Source organism: Polyergus mexicanus, unplaced genomic scaffold (genome assembly GCF_030449975.1).
Source record: "Polyergus mexicanus isolate NDT 795.1 unplaced genomic scaffold, iyPolMexi1.0 SCAF_18, whole genome shotgun sequence".
Lineage (NCBI taxonomy): Eukaryota > Metazoa > Arthropoda > Insecta > Hymenoptera > Formicidae > Polyergus > Polyergus mexicanus.
In genome coordinates, this window is record NW_027223338.1 from 4,604,650 (window position 1) to 4,619,709 (window position 15,060).

Sequence of the window (15,060 nt, forward strand, 5' to 3'; positions counted from 1 at the left end):
TGTATCGGGGAAGATAATATATATGATATATATCACACGCTAAATCACACGCGGTACATACACGTTACGCCACGCGCGCGCGCGCGCACACACACACACACACACACACGTATATATACATATACAGGGTGTCCCATTTTAATCTCCTCAGGCAAATATCTCAAAAACCAAGCCCGGAAGAGAAAAATGTTTCAGACAAAAGTTGTTTGGTTTCGAGGGGGCCATAAGATGGTACCATTGGTTTGACCTTGGAAAATCATTTGAAGGTCATGTGAAGGTCAACTTTAAAATCTTAAATGGAAACCCCCATTTTTTATTTAGTATTCTTGTAGCTGACATCGAGAGCTTTCCAAAACACTATAATAAAGTATTTTTTCATTAAGTACTTTTTGAGTTATTTTATATTTTAATCTGACATATTTTGATATAAAAAATAAAATATTTCGTAAAATATTCAGTTTTCGATAATTTTACCGTAATTTACCGTTCTATGTACAGAATAATAAGATAAATTAATTAGTGCCAAAAAAAAACAAATAATTGTTTAAAAAAATACATTGTAAATAATTTTCTTAAAAACAATTTTTTTTTTATACTTGATTTGTCTCATTATTATGACTTTCACATGACCTTCAAATGATTTTCTAAGGTCAAATCATTGTCACCATCTTATGGCCTTCTCGAAACCAAACAACTTTTGTCTGAAACATTTTTCTCTTCCGGGCTTGGTTTTTGAGATATTTGCCTGAAGAGATTAAAATGGGACACCCTGTATATATACGAGTAAAAATGCAACTTTGTTCATTAGTAAGTAACGTTATGGAATGAGAGGCGAATCGCTAGTTCCTCAGTTATATTTACAATACTATTCAATTATACTTATAATAATTCGCAGGCAAGAAACAAACAATGAGACTATAAATTCAGAAGCTTGTCGAGAATGGAACGTATGACAATTCTTTTTTTTTTTCCACCGTATAAACAATGTGCGTTGTATAGACTTTTTGGCACAATACTCGGCAGAGTAATTTTACACGCGCGAGAACGTCATTTTTTTTCCTTCCGCAAATACACACTCGTTTCCTTATAATAAAAGATAATATATCGCGCATACGTATATATTGTATATAAAAATCATTTGTAACGCACACAGTAAATGTGTATATATATATATAATATATGTGTAAGTTTTTAGTCGGTTACACGAGACTGCAGGAATATTCTGCCCTAAGACAGATCGAATAAATCGTCAGAAATGTGCGTGCCTAAAAGTAAATACGTATCGCAAGACGCTCTTATAAGTTCTTAGCTTCGCCTCTCGCTAGGAGTCGCGGATTAGATATTATATACGAAAGTTTCTTACGTTTATCTAGTAGACCATATAAGATTTTAGCGACAATAAACGTGTCCTTTCTTAATTTATTACATGTATATGTAGTTAAGAGAGGTACGCGCGTTTTTAGGACCAACGGTTCTACGCTCAAAGACGTCTTATGTAGATCCGTAGATGTATATAGCGTTGTCGCGCGTACGTTAACGATCACATTTTTCACGTTTCGTCGATATAAATATGTTTTGCGCGCATGCACGCACGCACGCACGCACACACACACACACACACACACACACACACACACACACACACACACAGAGACGTATACACGCAAATTTTGTTTCAATACGATGCTTTAATACTCGTCAGAAGAGAAGAATATTCCCTGTTTAATAAACATGTCATGAGATAAACTGCAATTGTGATCACATTGTCTTATGTAGCAAGGGATCGATAGCAATATTATATACGCGTGATAACAGTTAAGCGGTAAAAAAATTCACAAGAAGATTTTCCGAGATCTTTCTTTTCAACGTCGCCTTTTTTTGATCGCGGATTTTCTACGGGCATATTTTTTTTTATTCACCTATGCGTAAGTCCTCTTTAATTTCTTTTTACATATATATGTACACGCGTTTGTCGCAATACAAAAGGACAAATGTATCTTTGAGATACGAGGATTATATAAATCGTATTGAGAATCTATCATCAAAATTGTAAAGAATCGTCCGTTTTTTTTTCTTGTTTAATTACAAAAAATGCTTTCGAAATTCGCAACCCAAAGGATTCCGATAGAATTTCCCATATTGTTAGCCTCATTCGATTGAACGACGAGATATATCTAGAATTTTATATCCTCTGTCACACAACATGTGTCGAAAACGTGAGTTATGATTGCATGTACAAAATCTCCACGATCAATTCTACGTTTACAATGATTATTTTAATGCGCTTGATCCATTTGATACAATTTCAATTCTCGCAGTGAAAAAAATTTCGGGGATATCACGATGTTGAGAGATCAGTTTTAGAACTTCCATATAATAAAATTAATGAACATAGACGCATCTATGTACGCGACAAAATAAAGAGTTCGTCGTTTTATACATCATCAATTCCATCATTAGCTGCACAGATAAAGTAATAAATACGATAAGAGCTGCCATTGAAAATTCATCGAATAAAAAGGATTCGTCTAAGATTAATATTTTTTTTTATACATGGTAAAAACATATTATATACTGTATGATAAGATCTCGCGTAAATATTTCTACAAATTAATCATAGATTAAAGACATGTCGCGCATAATGAAAAAATATGAGTCACAACGTGGACGTTATTCTCACTCAAAAACGAAGAATACATGTGCACGAGATGTCATTAATTATGGCTTGTTACACGATCTCTTGGAAGACACCTACGCTTTTTACACATAACGTGTTGTGCTAGTTTTAGTTGCCGCTAGTCGCAACATTCTCTATACGATTTGGATAAAATCGATTCAGCCTATCCTTAGCTAAAACTGTGATGTGACTTCGTCTATTCTAGACATTCTCGCGCTATTAAAATGGACAAATGATATATAAATATATACACACATTGAAAACTTCAAAAGGATACAAAAGTATACTTTTTTTTTTTTTTGCTAATATCATCGTGTAACGCACTGCTCACTAAAAATCTGACTGAGGAATGATGCTTACTTTGATCGAAAATTGTCAATATCTCTAAAAAAATTTCGAAACGCGATTAAAAATAATTAAGAGCTTGATACACGAAATGCATAACGAAGCGTACGTGGACAATAATACGTGAATACGACCAAGTCGAAATAGAGCTGCGTAAGAATGCAACGTCGCGTATAAAACTAGTATAAGATTCTTTAATGCCACACTTTAACAGCAGAGAGAGATTAGTACTTTAGTCTCTGCAAAAACTTTCAGTACCCTGTCTCTAATGTTAAAATATCGGTCAATATATATATATTTATATATACCTATATACACAATTTAAAACTTCCTCTATGGCACGAAAGACGAAAAGTTACCTCAGTGTGCCAGATATATTGGCGTCAACATATGTTACTTTTAGCGGTATAACGTAATGTAGATCATCCGTCAGAGCGCGATCAAACGTCGACCACATCGTTGTTGTTGTAGTTGAAATTTGAATCGCGCAAAAATGATGTGCGACGAAGTTTAAAACTGAGACGATTATCCTCAACCATTTTCGGCACTTCCGTTACCTGCAACGCCAAAATAGCTAAACTTTTTTATCTGTGTTATATAAAATCCAACTAACAATAAGATATATTTTATTGAAATTATAGTAAGATTATTTAACGTATATATATGGGGCAAAAAAAAAACAATCGCATAAAATAATCTAGTATTAAGAAAAGCATATAAATGAAAACGTTTATGTGAATGTCGGGCAATAATTTATTACTTTTGTGTATTACTACAGCGAGTGATTAATACAATAATCACGCAGGATTAATTCTATTATTCATGAATTGTGTTAATTCCTTAATAATTATAATATAAATTAATCTTATTATATAAATATGATAAGATGATTATATAGATATAATAAGATTGTTTTGCCCAACTTTCTATATAATACAGTGTAACATAAATGCTACGAGCGGTTATTAATAAAAAAAATTTTAGCTCCGAGAAGATAATTAAAATAGGATCTCGGGAAGAAAAAAAAATTAAATAAAATATACCTTGGCATCTGCTCGGTCGACAGAACGTTGAAGCAGCGACCGCCATGCTGTAGGTGCGGTATGCTCTAAAATAATAGGTAATAGGCGCGGATTGTCACATCGAAGGATTTTACATGCGTGTTTTATGCCTGTTACACTATAAGAAGCGTAAGGATGCGTACGCCAAGAAATTAACCATGCGATAGGGCCGAATCGAAAATTGGTACTCACCGTTCTCCTTTTTGTCCACCTTGCTCTTGTTCAAGCTTGCCGCCAATTCCCTCACCGATCTTTTCTCGACGCTCGTGTTGCTCAACGAGCTCGCGGTACTGCTTGCCGATAACGTCGGTGGCAAAGAAGCCGGCCCGCTGACACCGCTGTCAGTCGATTCGTCGAGAGCATCGCCGGAATCGGGTGTATTGCCGGCCGAGGTGTTTGGACTGGAGCCGTCGCTTAATAGACTAAATTCTCCTGTAAGAGATTAGATAGATTAAGAAATTTATCATTTTCTTTCTACACCAAAATAACTTTCCACTATGATGATTCTGTATCGAACATAGAATGCTTTTAATGTATATAAAATCTTGGTATTTAAAAACATGTTGGATATCACGTGAATTAATCTTACCTTTCGCTCTTAAATAGTTTAAAATACTAGGAGGATATATAAATTTAGCAAGGAGATGGCATGAATTAAAATTCTCTGAATTAAAATCGGAAAAGTATCGATAGAATATAATCAGCAAAGAGAGGTGGTACGAATTATAATTGCAAAAAAAATTCGTGATTTGGAAGTGTCTTTTACCGGATTTCCGATCGGTTGCCATGCTCCACGGTCGCGGTTTAGGCGCCGTCGCCGGTGGGGTCGGTTTATTTTTCAAAAGCGCACCGTTGCTCTTCCCGTCGCTCGTAGACCCGCTATTCTTCACCAACGGTTTTAATATCGGCGATTTGGTCGAATCGGACGTACTCTTGGTACCACCACCCCCGCTGCTACCGTTTATAGGACTTCTCGGATCGTGACCAGTCGATCGTAGCTTGACAGATGTCGACTTGTCCGTGTCGGCCGTGGATTTCTTCATGGGATTTTTACGATTCTCCTGGTCTTTCTCCAACATGTTCATTCCAAAGCTGTCATTGATGTCATGCGAGCCACGCGGCTTCATACCAGAGGCGTCTGTCGGCATGTAACGTTTAGAATCATCGCTCGCATCATTCAGGACGTTATTGCAAGTCTCCTTTGCGTGAGCTTCGCTTTTGGATCTCTCGTGAGCACTGTCCGTCGTATTTCTCCGGACGAGCGGCGACGCGGTCAGCGGAGAATCGCCTTGAGATCTTCTGCCAACAAGGGGGGAAAATTTCTCCAAGTTGTCGCTGGATCGGGAGCGCGGCGCGGGTTCCAGAAGTGTTTTCAGCATCGGTGAGTTACAGCTGTGCTTCTTCTCCATATCGGGTGGAATGCTCTTGTGACTAGTCAGTGATAGATTAGGACTTCCGTCCGTTGGAAAGGTATGTAGAGAGCTGTGAATTATAACATATTGATTGCAAACAAAATTGTAAAAACTATATCATATATTTTGATAAAAAGTACAGAATACTTTGTATAGGGATATAACAAATCGCTATTCATACCTGTCGTCGCTCGTAGGCGATATTAAGGGCGTGGTCGGTGTAGTAGGTCGGAAAAATACATCGAGACCCTCGCCCAGAGCGAGACCGTCGATGGGTTGATCCGGTCTCAGCATCGGTCTCGTGGGCGCACGCGTTTTTGTTCTGCGCGGTCTGGACTTCACCAAATGTTGCAATTGCTGGCCCACGGTGTTGGGCAATTCCGAGACGGAGTCTAACGACTCTGTCAATGAATGCTCGGTTTCTGAGATAGCTGTGGAACAATAATTATACAATACATTTTGGAAGGTGATAAATCTGTATGACGATTTAATTTATACAAACCTTCTGCTTGACTTTTCGGCAACGACGGTAAGAGATCCGGAATATCGTCGGCGGACAATCCTTCCACCGAATCTACCACAGACTTAGGTCTCAATTTCCTTCCGTGCAGACTTTTACGTTTGTTCGACAAATGTGGAGTCGCCTAAATACGAGAAAAAAGTATATCACATCTCATAATATTGTACGTATGAATAAATTGTATTGTAATATATTTATTATAACATATATATTTTACACTTATGTGTAATCATTTGCACCTTCGTAATACCTACCAGATTAAGATAATCCAATTTCTATGTGAGCATGTAAATAAAGATATTTTATAATTTAGCTACTTTTATCAAGGAATGTAAAATATTAAATATTAGCACTTTGCGAAAAATTATTGGCATACGAAAACTTTGCAGATAAAAAAGTACATTTGAAATTCGTTCATCAAATGAATAAAACTGCTGTCTAGCACGATATTAAAGAACTCGAAAATTCTTACCATTGGTGACTGATCGTTGACGCACGGACCAATAGAATTTGCTAATGAACACGTTTCCGGCGTTTCTTCTTCGGACACGAGACTGGATCTGGGAGGTAAAGTCATGGAGACGCCGGTCGCGCTAGTTACCCCTATCACGCTTCCGCTGCTCATCGAGCCGGCACTAGGTCGTAAAACGTCTGGTGTACTGCTTCTTGTTCGACTATCGCAATCGCCAATCTGAAAGTGTTTTATTATATTAGCTTGTTGTATCGTTATAATGATATCAGAATGTATATTTTCAATCTTAAAGAAAAATTTATCAGTGGACAAGGTCAATATTTTTGTAAACCGATGAGTTTGTATAATTGTATCAATATAAAATATGATTAAAGTTTAAAAACTTATAGAAATTTTAGAATCAGTGCTCATCCTAACTAAATATTATCTGATAAATGTATTTTCTTTTTTAAAATTCTATATAAAATGTAACAAAATATATACACATAATATTTTTAACTTACCAGAGTCTTATAACTTCTTGACAATGACTCGATTACTTCGTCCGTAATTCTGTCGGATATATGCGCCGCAACTGCCAAGTTAAGCTCGCTGATATTTAAAAGGATCAAAATCATTAATAAAAAGTAGATCATAGATATATTAACATCAAAATAGCATTATATATGAATAAAACACTCACTTGACTCTGTTAACAATATCTGCGCCAGCTTGTTCGGTAACGGTAGTGTGGATGAATTCATTGTTGATTAGATTTTTCTCTTTACAGGTATTACGAAGATCATCCTGTACTGCGATCGGTTCACTTTCATCGCCCCTGATGACCGTTTGCGAAAGTATAGTGGGACATTGCTCGTTCGCGCACTTCAACATTGCGTCCAAAGAATCCTGGCATAATTTTTTTTATTTATTATTACACAACAAGAGTGTATCTTGTATAACTATTTCAAGGGAAAGAAAGAGAAAGAGTGTAAGAAAGAAATATTCATAAAGCTTTACCTGTAGGTACATCGTCACAACTTTGTGAATTTCATTCGCCATATCGTGTAATTTTAGCTCAATCGGATTATTCTCATCCCGTCTTTGAAGCACCTCGTGTAATCTCGGCAGTAGCTAAAAAACGTAAAGTTCTAATTGACGAATATCTCAATCCTGATACAAAAATAGAAAAAAAGAGTCTAAAAAAAAAAAAAAGAAATATGGACCAAGTATCCAAAGTAAAATCTAATTTCTTTGTTGTACCTGTTTAGAATTGTCTGCGTCTTGTATAAGTCCGGTCGCGTAATTGATGTCGTTGTTGGCGTCGCAGCTCTCCGCCGCGAGGGTTTTGATGGTGTCCTGGGTTTGAACAACAAGTCTGTCGACCATCTGTTGCGTGGAGCTCAATAGAAATCCTTGCTGTAATCTGAACGCTTGCCCGTGACTGTACTTGCATGGTGTGACGTTTCTCTGCAGCAAATCCTGTATCTTCTTGCCCAATTGCTCCGTTTTCTCTGCGGAAGTCTTCATACAAGGCTGCAGATCGTAAATCGGAAATGGCATATGCCGCACGCTACAATTTCTGCAAGAAAATTTTCTCGTAAATATTGTTATCCTTCTTCCATATTTTTATATGGAGTTTATACACGAGTATATGCGCATACTTCTCTAGAGCGTGAACGATATCCGCATAGCCTTGCAGCGTAATATTATTCTTGTCATATATAATAGTCCGTAAATGATTGTTGATTTGCAACGCTTTCGCCAGCAACCTTGCGCCAGGATCCCCTATTTGATTACCACTAATATCCAAGGTATGAAGACATGTGTTGCTGCCAAGGGCGTTGATCAGGTTGTAGAGATCACCCTTTAACCTCGAGTCAGGCAAATGCAACGCTTGAAGCACGCAGTCGTCCTCCTGAAGCATCTGCACTAGAGCATCCATCACGACGGCTATATGTTTGCTTTTCATACTGGCGGTATTGCGTCCCATGTAAAGTTGCTTGATCGATTTGTTTTTACCTATGGCCGTTATAACTTGCGCCAAATCGATGTCCATGTCTGAAAAAACGAATAGCGTAAATTACGGAATGAGCAGTAGAATAAAATAACTCACTCTATTCTTCTTTCGTACAAAGCAATTATCATGTGAGATTAAAGATTAAGACAGAAAAGATTGTTAAAAGTTTCGTGACTCTCTTTTGATTTCTAATATTTAACTAAATATCATATATAAATATCTCGCGATGTGTAACTATACGTACTACTATCCGATATATCCAACGACGCTATACATCGAACTCCGTGAATGCACGACTCCAAAACGTGCGCACCTATGGAACCCAGATTATTTCCGCTCATGTCAAGCTCTAGGCCGACTGTACTTTCGTTGCAAGCCAAGCCAAGTAGGAGATGTTTCAATGCCTCCAATGGTAGTTTGCACGAAGATATATTTAAGTACTTCAGCGAGAGAGTTGCCGTGAAAAATTGTTTAAAGCTCGGAGGTATCTCTTTGGTTTTCTTGCTCGAAAAAGAATTTCGAGCAACATTCAGATGGACTAGATTAGTTGCACAACCCCGTAATAATGCACCAAACAGCTAATACCAAGTCATAAAGAATAATTATAAGAATAAGCGAGTTCGTAACATTATGATGGCAAAAATATATATGATCGAAAAGTATAAAATTCGCTACTTACACACTCTAAAGTAGTATCTGTACCGCTAAGATCCAAGTGTGTTAAGCTATTAGGTTGCGCCAAGAAATTGCACAAACTCTGCAATTACAAAATACACGAATTAATATTCTAGCCGCGATTAAGATCCCTCTAGCTTATTATCGAGGTCAATTGGTGATTCATTGCAAACTTACATTAACGTCATCTTTCAACGTATTCTCTGAAAGATTCAAATACCGCAAGCTAGTCGGCATACTCCTATTTAAACTTAACGCGTGTGCTATTTGACCTACACCTTTTCCGGTTAATCCACAATGAGCCAAATTCAATTTTTGTAAACCTTTAGGCAACTTGCCGATAGGACCGCTCAGATGTGTAGCACCTTCAAAATATGAATAACGAATTAATAACACACACACAATAAGCATTTTATAATTTAAAACTTCTGCTTAAAGATGTCAATATTTTGTATATTAATGTAGTATGCTTATATACAGAACAAATACATCTAGGATATTACATTAATTAAAATAAAAGGGAGAAATACAAGGGGATAAAAATATAAAAGTGCATATACTTAAAAAAAAAGGAAAACAAAAAAAAAACTGGATATATATGAAAACTATATTAAATATTAGTATAATTACTAGGGATAATAAAAATACATGGTTATTGGCACACCTTGCATTAACTTGGCTATTATCCCACACAAGCTAGAGGCTCCTACAAAAAATATAAAGAAAAATTGTTCAGGATAGTTTTGAAATTATGGCTAATGGAGATTTACTTAACGAGAGTGCAGTGCAGATAAAGATTTAAAATACAAAGGGAATAGAGTATAATATAAATTATTGGAATTAATTAATAATATACCTTTATCCTCAATCATATTGTGCGATAGATCTATTGTTTGCAGCATCGTATTAGCATTAGAAATTAGGGCTAATGACAGCTTGTGAGCGAAATCCCTTTAAAACCGAAATAATCGTACATTATAAATGTGCCATTAAATTCCTTTGTCTACAAAAGCTAAAACACGCGTCGCTCGAATCATTACCATTTAATCCCGAGATTATCTAGATAGAGCTCTTGAATAGATAAAGATCTTCGCATAACATGTAGCAATCTCTCTAGAGGCTCGTGACTTAATTTGAGATGAGACGCCTTTAATTTTGTGAACCAAGTATTGTATTCCAAGGCCGAGATAATTGGCACCAAATCCTTCTGATCTAAATGATCAAAGTCTCTCAGATTCAGTTCTCTGGTGTCATGTGAAAGATATATTGTATCAACGTCCTGAAATTTATATTTTCACATAAGATTTTTGTACAAACAGGTAATTCTGTATTACACAAATTGGAGCAATGTCATTTATCTTACCCATGCCACCTCCTCCCTATATGGTACACCGTGCAAATCACACATGCATGCATACTGAGTAGAAAAACCACCACACGGCCCTGTATGTCTTGTGGCTTCTGTACTTCTAGCTAATTCGCTCCCTCGTATACTTTGCAATCTGCTAGCTGGTATAACCTCTATTTTTCGTATAATGTAACTAAAAATAATATTTCAAAGATTTATAATCGAGGATTATAACAAACTATACATCATCAATGAGAATACTGCTTGTTTAACTGTACAATAGAGCGTACTTTAATGGTACTGTAGGAAAGATATTTCGAATTGCCGTATGTAAGGCCTCTATCATAGCATCCACTTCCGTGGTATCCCCGCCTATACTGGTCGTAGTAAAGTTGTAAAATCGTTCTCCAACTGTCAAACATAGCTGATTGGCTCTTCTCGATTCTATAGCCGTTATTTCTAAATAATGAAAATGGCAGTCGATCTATAAAGGAATAAAAATTTGAATGCCGTGTTATAATGAATACATAACACAATACCAAAGAGAGTACAAATAAACTCGACTTACTCTTGTGGGTACTTTGGCCGATAAGAGAAAGAGGCGACATGGCGAAAACACCTTGGGTAGAAAAAAGAAAAGATCAATTTATCTTAACGTAAAACATACGATTGTGAAAAGAGAGAGAGAGAGAGAGAGAGAGAGAGAGAGAGAGAGAGAGAGAGAGAGAGAGAGAGAGACGGATTACTCACGAGAACACGATTTTCCTGTTTATCCTGCTTCGTTTCTAATTTCACCACGTTTTTTAACAGTATTTTCACATGCTTGCCAAGTAACGCTTTCACCGATTCTGCAAGTAATGAATAAACATTCACCCAATTGTAGACGGGCTAAGTTGCTAAGCAAAAAGTGGCATGAAAATTTTACACTTGTCGCGGTTTTTTTTTTTTTTTTTTTTAAACTTTAAAAGACAACGACACAGACTAAATCAATCGCGAAACTCGCGGAAATACAGAAAGTAAGGCGTAAGGAATAAGATTAGCGATCACCAATACATAACGGTAGATAGATCGTTCGAGGGGACGAATGACAGTTCGTCCGATCTATGTAGACGAGAACGTAAACACTACGAGCTGGTGACGAACCGTTTAAATCCTTCGTGAGCTGCGACCGGGTTGACATTTTTGCTAGCTGAAGTCTTCCATTGAAGATCGCCGTTCCATTTAAAGCGTCGTCTCTCTCTCTGTCTCTCTCTCTCCGTCTCTTTCCTGGTCGCTGACCGTGGATCTCCCGCTTTACGTCGATTAGAGGAGCGCTGTCGAGACAAAGGGCGATGTCACGAGAGGATGGGCAGGCACTGCGGACAGTGCATCAGCAGCCATGTTGGCACCAATCCGCAATTGGTCACCCATGATTGGCGGCGAGAGCATATATGATAAAAATAATATGAAAAAGTCTGAAGAGTAAAATAAATATTTTCACATAGGCAAGATTGGCAAGATCAAAAAAATCCACACATTCGCTTTTTATTATTTACACATCTCTATTTATGGTATACCGAATGACTATTAAAGATAGTCGGTAATATCAATGCTCTTCAATTATCTCCGGATCTACGTTGTTGACAGTATTATGAGAATTTACTGAGTCTGCACAGTCTGTAATTCTTCTATAGATTCTGTCGATGTGTATGAATAATATAATCGTAGGGATAAGATAAAACTGGCGACTCATTACTTTATTTTTATCTCATCTGTCTCATGCGATTGGTTATTCATGTTAATTTAAATATATTTAGATAATCTTATAAGGTGACTATATATTATTATTCCAGGTACAAACAATAAATATTCTTTTTTATTTTATTTATCGTAGAGTATACTTACAATCGGTGAAATAAATGTGCATTCAATTCATTCAGTTGTGTTTAAAACTAAGATTCATTTTTAGCGACTTCAACATGACTATTACAAAAATATTAATTGCTAGAGGACAGGTGTATCTCAGAAGATCTTATGCTACAGGATCCAAACTCGTTGAAACTATACGAGACAATGACACAGGTGACTATACTGCCATTTCTGTTAACGTTCTGATATATGGCCATTTTTCACTTATTTTATTCTCAACGGTTTGACAGGGATTGACATTGTATCTATGGCAAGAGCACCTGTTAACAGTTTAAATACAGAGCTGTTAAGTGCATTAAAAACATCCTTATTGGAAGCTCAAAACAATCGCAGCAAAGGTGTCATACTGACATCATCCTTGCCAACTATATTTTCAGCAGGATTAGATATCACAGAAATGTATAATACTGATAAAAAGAGAATTACTGATTTTTGGAGCACGTTGCAAGACACTTGGTTAACTCTTTACAGTCTGAATATTCCTGTTGCTGCTGCTATTAATGTACAGATACTTTGTCAAATGTTATACTAGTGTGTTATATTTAAGTAACAATTTGATGAAAAATAATATTTCTTTGTTTTGCATAGGGCTCTAGTCCTGCTGGAGGTTGTCTGTTGGCTATATCTACAGAATATAGAGTCTTTGTTGAAGGTAAACATACTATAGGTTTCAACGAAACACAGTTGGGTATAGGTGCTCCTAAATGGTTTATGGATCTCTTTATTTCATTAATTGGTTATCGACAAGCCGAATTAGCACTTTTAAGGTATGTAAGATTAATGTATAATATGTTATGATGTTATTTGTGATGTAACATTTTAGAGGGTCATTATTTCAACCTAAAGAAGCGTTGCAAATTAAACTCGTGGACGAACTCGCTAAAGATAAGGCCGATGCAATTGAAAAGTGCAAAAATTACATATTATCATATAAGAATATACCAGGTAAGAAAATATTATTGATTATGTATTTCACAGAATTCTACTTTTATACTTTAATCACTTATTGCTTTCAATAAAGATATAGGGAGGACTGCGATTAAGCTGACAATGCGAAACGACTTAATTCAGTGGATGAAAGAAAATAAAGAAGCTGATATTAACATATTTATAGAATATATAATGTTACCAAAAGTACAAGCTGGTCTTAAACTTTATATTGAATATTTAAAGCAAAAGAAGTAATTAATATCTCTATAAGAGACAATATTCTTGTTTTATACATTTTGCAATGTTGCAAATCTTGTTCTATACACATGCATGTAAAAATTGTATTATTGCATATTCTAGCAATTAACCTCTAAGTCAAGAAGCTCATAACTATATTTTTGAAAAACATATTTGATATAAAAATTGTTTATATGTGTGTGTGTGTGTGTGTGTATATATACAGGGTGTCCTAGACCACTCGTACATCCCTTTTCTTTCAAAAACTAAGCATTTTAGAGAAAAACGTTTTGAACAAAAATTGTATGGTTTTAAGGGAAACATAAGATGGTGTCATTGGTTTGACCTTGGATGGCATCGTTAAGGTCAAGTCAAGGACACCTTTAATTTCTTAAATGGAACCCCCTATTTTTTATTGCATATTCTTATAGTTTGAGTTATTTTATATTTTAATCTGACATATTTTGATATAAAAAATTAAATATCTTGTAAAATATTTAGTTTTCGATAATTTTACCGTAATACTTTCATGTACAGAATAATGAGACAAACCAATTAGTGCCAAAAAAACAAATAATTGTTTACAAAATACATTGTAAATAATTTTCTTAAGAACAATTATTTTTTATACTAATTGATTTGTCTTATTATTCTGTACATAGAAGTATTACGATAAGATTATCGAAAACTGAATATTTTACGAAATATTTAATTTTTTATATCAAAATATGTCAGATTAAAATATAAAATAACTCAAAAAGTACTTAATGAAAAAATACTTTATTATAATGTTTTGGAAAGCTCTCGAGATAAGCTACAAGGATATGTAATGAAAAATAGGGGGTTCCATTTAAAAAACGGAAGTTGACCTTTAAATGACCTTGAAAATGATCTTTAATGTCAAATCCAAGGTCACTATTAGATAGTCCCCTTTGTTCTCTACAACTTTTATCCGAGTCGTTTTCCTTCAAACGTTGATCCTGAAAAGTTATGAGGGTGAAACTTTTAAAATGGGGCACTCTGTATATACACATATGAAATTTTTTTATAAACTTTTATATTATACAAAATGTTTTGTCAGAATATATATTTTAACAAATTTTTAACGTGTGAGTTATTTTATTTTCCGAATTTTATTGTATACTATCAAAATGGGCAGAATGTCGTAACATATTAATCTTTAATATAGCATCATCTAAATCTAAGATGATATCTGTCAAGTATAATACTTGTGATAGAAAATTAAATTCTTATTGCTGAAATCCAAAGAAATGCGATATCTCGAACATTTGCTGTCAGTTTTTTAAATTATATATGGATATATCTATTTATTTGTATTAGGGTTTTTATTACTTACATCAGTACTTTTTAGTGCTTATAGTAGGTATCTTATTCTTTCTTGGAGGGTTTCTTCCTCTCAAGTATATTTTTGAGTACGTTCATCTTTCATTCTCATTTTGTGAAGGAAATAATAAA

At 35.3% G+C, this 15,060-nt stretch overlaps 3 protein-coding genes across 7 annotated transcripts in view; 2 read left to right on the forward strand and 1 right to left on the reverse strand.

The window, feature by feature from the left end:
• Prpk (TP53 regulating kinase) overlaps positions 1 to 7,412 on the forward strand; it is a 24,171-nt gene extending 16,759 nt beyond the window's left edge. The window contains exon 13 of the transcript XR_011448155.1: positions 7,257 to 7,412. The gene's annotated coding sequence lies outside the window, so the exon portion shown is untranslated. The remainder of the gene's footprint in view (positions 1 to 7,256) is intronic.
• Positions 485 to 11,909, reverse strand: Lrr (Leucine-rich repeat). Of its 4 annotated transcripts, XM_070310912.1 has the most exons (24): positions 11,653 to 11,909; positions 11,260 to 11,357; positions 11,078 to 11,128; positions 10,800 to 10,993; positions 10,525 to 10,702; positions 10,202 to 10,440; positions 10,018 to 10,112; positions 9,826 to 9,867; positions 9,339 to 9,526; positions 9,166 to 9,243; positions 8,731 to 9,064; positions 8,131 to 8,527; positions 7,730 to 8,048; positions 7,487 to 7,600; positions 7,170 to 7,375; positions 6,991 to 7,078; positions 6,488 to 6,706; positions 6,270 to 6,290; positions 5,998 to 6,139; positions 5,677 to 5,926; positions 4,850 to 5,565; positions 4,276 to 4,515; positions 4,066 to 4,130; positions 485 to 3,579 (listed from the first exon to the last, which is right to left on the reverse strand). In XM_070310912.1, the coding sequence occupies exons 1-24, from the start codon at positions 11,687 to 11,689 to the stop codon at positions 3,463 to 3,465; spliced, it is 4,428 nt and encodes a 1,475-aa protein (XP_070167013.1). In that variant the 5' UTR covers positions 11,690 to 11,909; the 3' UTR covers positions 485 to 3,462. The 4 variants fall into 4 exon arrangements, with proteins under 4 accessions (XP_070167013.1, XP_070167015.1, XP_070167014.1 ...); XM_070310914.1 differs by lacking the exon at positions 9,826 to 9,867; XM_070310913.1 differs by lacking the exon at positions 6,270 to 6,290.
• A 210-nt stretch (positions 11,910 to 12,119) lies between these two features.
• On the forward strand, positions 12,120 to 14,682 carry LOC138941358 (enoyl-CoA delta isomerase 1, mitochondrial). 2 transcript variants are annotated; one of them, XM_070310940.1, is made up of 6 exons: positions 12,120 to 12,341; positions 12,458 to 12,570; positions 12,648 to 12,919; positions 13,006 to 13,184; positions 13,241 to 13,362; positions 13,439 to 14,682. In XM_070310940.1, the coding sequence occupies exons 2-6, from the start codon at positions 12,468 to 12,470 to the stop codon at positions 13,600 to 13,602; spliced, it is 840 nt and encodes a 279-aa protein (XP_070167041.1). In that variant the 5' UTR covers positions 12,120 to 12,341; positions 12,458 to 12,467; the 3' UTR covers positions 13,603 to 14,682. The 2 variants fall into 2 exon arrangements, with proteins under 2 accessions (XP_070167041.1, XP_070167040.1); XM_070310939.1 differs by having other exon boundaries at positions 12,121 to 12,318.
• The last annotated feature ends 378 nt before the right edge of the window (positions 14,683 to 15,060 follow it).

Bases quoted from the DNA above. Each gene is read 5' to 3' on its own strand.
- Lrr (XM_070310912.1), bottom strand. From the start codon at position 11,689: ATGTCAACCCGGTCGCAGCTCACGAAGGATTTAAACG. The intron at 10,703-10,799 runs GTACGCTCTATT...TATTATTTTTAG, and splicing joins TTTCCTACAGTACCATTAAA to TTACATTATACGAAAAATAG. The intron at 6,140-6,269 runs GTAGGTATTACG...TCTCGTATTTAG, and splicing joins AATTGGATTATCTTAATCTG to GCGACTCCACATTTGTCGAA.
- LOC138941358 (XM_070310940.1), top strand. From the start codon at position 12,468: ATGACTATTACAAAAATATTAATTGCTAGAGGACAGGTGTATCTCAGA. The intron at 12,920-13,005 runs GTACAGATACTT...TGTTTTGCATAG, and splicing joins CTGTTGCTGCTGCTATTAAT to GGCTCTAGTCCTGCTGGAGG. The intron at 13,185-13,240 runs GTATGTAAGATT...GTAACATTTTAG, and splicing joins GCCGAATTAGCACTTTTAAG to AGGGTCATTATTTCAACCTA.